Raw genomic sequence first — 6,736 nt, forward strand, 5'->3', positions numbered from 1 at the left:
TGCTAATTTCTTGCTAATTTTGGCTAACTCAGGTAAGTTAACATGGGGTGAGGATATTGATGACTCATCCCCAGGTAGGAGGGGATTTCGGGGTCCCACACTTTTAATTCCATAAATACTTGTAAAATAGTTATACACTTTATTCCTTCAACATTCTAAGGCTTACTTCCTTAGCTACCTTTCGATTATACATTTTACTACTTTAATGTACATGTTCCTATTTTTATCGTCGAATGAAAGATGCTAATTTATTGCTAATTCGGACCTTTTCATGTAAGTTAACATGGGATCTAAGACATTCAACCGCGGCTGGGTACATGTCTACACATCTTTCATTATAAAAAATTTTTTCATTGAAGATACACACATAATTCTTTCACTAACATGTACCTTACCACCTTGGCCACCTATCCAGTATGTTTTTCATTTTTGTCATGCACACTTTCCCGCCTTAACCGTCGAGTGAAGAATGCTAACTTATAGCTAAGTGGGGGTAACTGACTCAGGTTGCATTTCATACCATACGTTAGCATGTTACTCTTACTCCTCATTCGTTTTTTATAGGACTTTTTTACGTTTTTTCTTTTTTAAACCTTAGTCTTACTATTTTGGCCACGTTCCCATATGGTATTATATTACTTTTCGTTACAATTTTTTATCCTTATCGTCGAGTTTATGATGCTACATTACAGCTAACTGGCTCTAAGCGGTTTAACTCATAACACCACAGGTTGAGAGGGATAATATGATTCAATCACTTGTAACTTGAGTTCGGTAGTAGCTAGCCGCTTACTTTTTTCGCCTGTTTACTCCTTACCATCTCCTCCTGTTCCGGCCACCAGTCGTACCTGTCAAACCAGGGATTTCCACCCGCAGCCGTGCAGTTCTTTTCTGTCCGACTGGTAAGTGTAAGACTGGTAAGACGCATTAGATAGACACCGTTTTGGTATGTGAGCTTACTAACCATTGTATCAAGTTTTCTGAGTCCGGAATTTTGCTGTACAGTGACTGGTAACCTCTCAGGGAGTCATGGCTTTGGCTTTGCGACTTCAGCGAAGCCAGGCCTATGGCTTTACCACTACGTATCATCACTTAGCGGGATTAAGGGTGGTTACTGAACACTGATTTGTCTGAGATAACTACCGATTGGCTTACCTATGGAGTGTCGGGTCCCCAGTCCCCGCCCGGCACCCCTGGGTGGAAGTAGCCAGGGCAAGTACCTCAGTCATGGGTGTCATGACCCTAGGTTAATGACACCCATACTTTTACTTCCTACGCGGGGGTGGGCTCCTTCCCTTGACCAGACCTTGTCCCCTATACTATTAATCTACTTCCCCTATAACTCCTGATCCATCCTTAACTTACTTTAGATTGTTCATTCATTCTATACCTTAAAGAGATAATTCTCACATTCCCTATTACCTTACCGCACTAGCCTTCTACTCACCACGTACGGCTTGCACTTGTAGTTGGACCTGGATAATTCTCATATGCGTTACACTTCAACTAGGCTCCTTACATATCCCCTCTCTCTATCCTCTTCTCCTTCTCCCCTGGCCCCCCTAATAAACCATCCTCTGAGGTACTCCTCTTAATTCTATGTTTGAGCATATGGAACACACACTGGGGTCTTGATCAACCCCGGTGGGCCGCCCTTGGCGAGGGTGTCTAGTTACCAAACGGCCGAAACACCTGACGACCCAATGGGTAACTACTGATGATTGTGTTCTCTAAAAAACATTTCTCACCATGGGATTCTACTGTAATGGAACCTAACACCTAGGGTTGCTTTCCATTATAGATTCTCCCTGTTAACTTAGGACCTCTTCTTCTTCTTCTCTCTACATCCCATCGGACCACATACCACATACTGGCTATCTTCCCCTTTTACTCAGCTCTCTGGCTTTTGTAGTTCACTTAGGTTTCAACTGGTGGCCTATTACCCACTTACCCATTACCCCCATTTTCATTTCACGGGTAGGTAACCCTAAAGCTCATTTGGGGCTACTAATATATACTATTCTGTCCCTATCGGGTCGTAACTCGGACGGCGCTGAGTCGGGTCTGGTGGCCTTCGCACCGCTCGGCACGGCGACTCGCTCGGCTAGCGCCTCGCTCGGCGGTGCCTCACGGAGCTCATGGCCACCAGACACGGCGCGCCTCCGTCATTTGTCTCAGTTTTCTCTGGCCAATACTCACTGCAGCGGACTTCCCCCGCCCCCTCCTTAGGCCCCCACCCTTGCAGCCACTTCTGATACCCTGACCATTCTATAACTCTGACCCTGACCTTAACCCAACTCTGTACTCTAACCTTAACCTCAACCCTATCCCTAACCCTAACCCTAAACCTAACCCTTACCCTAACCTTAACCTTAACCTTAACCTAATCCTAACCTTAACCTAACCCTAACCCTAACCTTAACCTAACCCTAACCCTAACCCTAACCTTAACCTTAACCTAACCCTAACCCTTACCCTAACCTTAACCTTAACCTTAACCTTAACCTAACCCTAACCTTAACCTTAACCTAACCCTAACCCTAACCTTAACCTAACCCTAACCCTAACCTTAACCTAACCCTAACCCTTACCCTAACCTTAACCTTAACCTTAACCTTAACCTTAACCCTAACCCTTCTCTCACCCTTTCCCTTAAGGTCGGTGGCCGGTTGGTCTCACTGGCCGCTGATCTGTTTTCCCCGTTAAACTCTCACCCTTTCCCTTAAGGTCGGTGGCCGGTTGGTCTCACTGGCCGCTGATCTGTTTTCCCCTTAAACTCTCACCCTTTCCCTTAAGGTCGGTGGCCGGTTGGTCTCACTGGCCGCTGATCTGTTTTCCCCGTTAAACTCTCACCCTTTCCCTTAAGGTCGGTGGCCGGTTGGTCTCACTGGCCGCTGATCTGTTTTCCCCGGTAAACTCTCACCCTTTCCCTTAAGGTCGGTGGCCGGTTGGTCTCACTGGCCGCTGATCTGTTTTCCCCGGTAAACTCTCACCCTTTCCCTTAAGGTCGGTGGCCGGTTGGTCTCACTGGCCGCTGATCTGTTTTCCCCGGTAAACTCTCACCCTTTCCCTTAAGGTCGGTGGCCGGTTGGTCTCACTGGCCGCTGATCTGTTTTCCCCGGTAAACTCTCACCCTTTCCCTTAAGGTCGGTGGCCGGTTGGCCTCACTGGCCGCTGATCTGTTTTCTCCCTGGTGCGTAGGGTAAGCCAGCTCTCTTAAAATCCCTCTTTCTCCCCTGGAGTGTAGATGGACATCGATTGACGGGGTAAGTCCTAGTCTGACGAGTAGTCTTGAGAAGATGGGCGTGCACTTACATTCCTCCGGCCTGAGGTTGCAAGGAACTACTGATTATTGCACTGGACATGTTCAGTATGATTGCTTGTAATCGGCCACGCACCGGTTGTTCTCCCGGGGGACGGCTCTGCCATATAAAACCTACCCAGCCAGACCATGCCTTGAAGATGAACGTTTCTCTAGGCAGCGTTCTTGGACGTTCATAGCCTCTCTCGGGGGATCACACTTATAGTTTTCCCTTCATTATTACCTCCCGTAACTATTCTTATGCTTTCCTGTTCTATCCTTTAAACTTTAACCCTTAACGATTACCCTCAATTTTACCTTTCATTTCTTTCAACTCGACACCCCCTACTTCACATTCTACGAACCTTAACACCCTTACCCCCTTTCTAACCCATACCCTGACCATTCTATAACTCTGACCCTGACCTTAACCCAACTCTGTACTCTAACCTTATACAGCGAGTTTTTTATTCCTATGATGGGAGGGAATTTGGAGCGCTGTGATTGGTTGTCAGTGGAGTAGGAAGCGCTGGGTCTGTGTTTTGGACCGCACACAAGTGTTTATGCCTACTAGTACTCTATGACTAGTACTAACCCTATCTCTAACTCTAACCTAAACATAACCGCAAGCAGGGGAGCAACGCATCCCTCACCAACCTTAATCCAAAAACTATTAACGTACCCCTCACCAACCTTAATCCAAAAACTATTAAAAAATCCGCGGTAGTAAAAGATGTGGCGGAGCGGTAAAACGAGCGCTCCTAAACCTGAGCCACCCTAGGAATAAAAAACTAGCATACAGCGCATGGTGTCGGTGTGTGTTTGTTTACAAGTCAGATAGACGGCCATGCTGTACCAGTTTACTGTTATGTGGCTTATTTCTACCCTATAATGTTTTCAGATACATATTTTAGCGTGATGATTAAATTGAAACCGAGTAATACACTGTCTGGATGTTATCTTGAATGGGAATAAAAACGGAGGATTTCTGTAATCAGTAGCAGCTGTGCTGGACGGATGCGGAGACTGGGGAATGTCCGTTACTACTTGAATTAAACGGGTGAGCTTCATTTTTATTGACTTTTATCGATGTGGGCGTCGACACGTCATCACGCAGCACGTTTTCGTTTTCAGGAAGTAATACAAAATATATAGACTTTTGATATAAAACACACAAAAATGAGAATTTGCCCATTTTTTTGGCATCCATTGTTACGTATGCCCATATGATGACCACGGATATGGTCTAAAAGTGTGAAAAACGTATTTTTCATTTCACTACACCTTTAATCGGCGAGCGACACCAAACATTTGCAAATTTGCACAGTAATACTAAAATCCTCAGTGTTAATTTAACTCTGAGAGGGTGATCATAGTTTTTTTTAAAAGAACACTGAATTGTATCATAATGTTAGAAGAATACCGGTAGTCCACACATACTCTTCATCACCCCCATGTTCCTCAGTTCGTTCCTGTTTCTCACTGTGTGTGTGTGTGTGTGTCAAACGGAGTAGACCCAGCAGCAGTGATGGATTCTGGGTTAGAACCAGAACCTCAGGCAGGTGGAGGAGTACCAAAGACTGTGAGACGCTCCCCAAGACTGTCTTCTGGTGTAAGTGTGTACTGTGTGTGTGTGTGTGTGTGTGTGTGTGTCATGATCACTGAAATAAGGGGGACACCGTTATTGTTTGTCCCCACAATTTCAGGTATTATAGAATCATAGTTTATAATATTTAAAAATGTGGTGCCATAAAAAGGGATTTTCTTTTTGCGAGCAGGGCTTTATACTGTATACAGTATAAATACAAATACTGCTTCCATTTAGAGTGAGTGGCGTGTTGATTACCATGACACTGCGGAGGCACTAAATGCAAAACCCATCACCTGTACTCAAATGTAATGTGGCCGGGCCGGCCCAGTGGTCCGGGCACCTAGGCTGCTACTCCCGATCCCGACGACCTTTGCTGCGTGGCAGATAAATGTATAGATTGCATCCAGACTCCAGGGATTTTAGAACCAGTGGATGTCATCTAGGTCGTCCTCAAACGAGCCCTCCATCGTCGTTTCCAGTCATCCCGGTTCTCCATACATCTGACCAGTTCGTTGGTACATTGTGCTCCTGCGTCGTTCTTGATTACATCCACGTATGTTAGCGTGGGACGTCCTCGTGACCGGTGCCCGTTTTACTATTGTTTATGCCTAATGTGGTCAAGCTTTTAATCCAGTCATTAAACGGCATTTCTAGCACAGCCACTGTTGACTGATGAGCTGGACCTGTACAATTAGCCCTTCGCTAAGTCCCTCCCCAACCCGTCCTTGTCCAATAGGCACGTTAGCAGCGAAGAGACAGGTCAAGCTGTCCTTCTCACCCATTGAGATGCATGTTAAATGACGGGATTTCTCCATATAAATAATGGATCATTTCAGAAGCAAAACCTTCAAAATGTCTTCTACTTCTAGTCAACCAGGCCTGCAGTAGGCTACGCACTGGGCAAATGTGCATGACATTATTTAAATAAACTAGAAATATGAGGAAATGACAGAGGGAGAAATCAACTTTTAACAACTGCCCGATAGGAGTTTTCATGTTGCGCGGTAAGACTACGGACTACTGTGTGTGTGTGTGTGTGTGTGTGTGTGTGTGTGTGTGTGTGTGTGTGTGTGTGTGTGTGTGTGTGTGTGTGTGTGTGTGTGTGTGTGTGTGTGTGTGTGTGTGTGTGTGTGTGTTGCAGATCTACCACCTCACAACGCACGGTGCTGTGACACATTGTGAGCTTGTAAATAGGCAATTTCTGAAAGTCTGCACACCAATTTACTGCTCCCAGTTGTATCTTTACTTGAAAGTGGTGGTAACATTTCGATCACAAGTGTGTGGGGGATCACATTATTCTAATCCAATGTGTTTGTGTGTGTTTCAGGGTCTAGACAACAAACAGCCTGCCAGTGGAACAGGTTTAGTCTATGGCGACACCGGGCACAAATGGGTCTGGGATCCCAGGTAATAAACTTGTGCATGGCTGAGTGTGGGTGGGCGACACTGAAGCAGCCCTCGTCAGTAGTTAACAACCTTTAGATTAGCAGTAATGCAAACAGACCATCTATTTTAGTGATGTTAGACCCGAGTTCAGCCTTGATGATAGAATATTGTCTCTTGCTGTCTCATTAGAATATTGTCTCTGTCTGTCTCGTGATTATTGTCTCTGTCTGTTTCCAGTCACCCAGTGACTGCCAGAGTCACATCCATCATGGAGGAGTTGGAGAGACAAGGACTGTGGTCTCGCTGTGTCTCTCTGGAGGTCTGATATTCATCAATACATGACTAGGTCATGCTTGTTTGATTGGATCATGATTGACTGATTGGTTCATGATGGGTTGATTTAATTATTTAAAAGGGTCCCCACTGTGGCACCAGCTAGTCATCCTAGGGGTCTGACT

At 45.5% G+C, this 6,736-nt stretch overlaps 1 protein-coding gene across 1 annotated transcript in view; it reads left to right on the forward strand.

Moving 5' to 3' along the window:
* Positions 1–283: 283 nt before the first annotated feature.
* Positions 284–6,736, forward strand: part of LOC306932896 (histone deacetylase 6-like) — a gene marked incomplete at both ends in the record, with an annotated part of 15,489 nt that continues 9,036 nt past the window's right edge. Inside the window, 4 exons of the mRNA XM_079514872.1 lie at positions 284–313; positions 843–902; positions 6,220–6,299; positions 6,516–6,597. Coding sequence (XP_079370998.1) covers positions 284–313; positions 843–902; positions 6,220–6,299; positions 6,516–6,597 — 252 coding nt within the window. The remainder of the gene's footprint in view (positions 314–842; positions 903–6,219; positions 6,300–6,515; positions 6,598–6,736) is intronic.

The sequence above is a fragment of the Electrona antarctica genome (assembly GCF_951216825.1).
Source record: "Electrona antarctica genome assembly, chromosome: 2".
NCBI classification, from domain to species: Eukaryota; Metazoa; Chordata; class Actinopteri; order Myctophiformes; family Myctophidae; genus Electrona; species Electrona antarctica.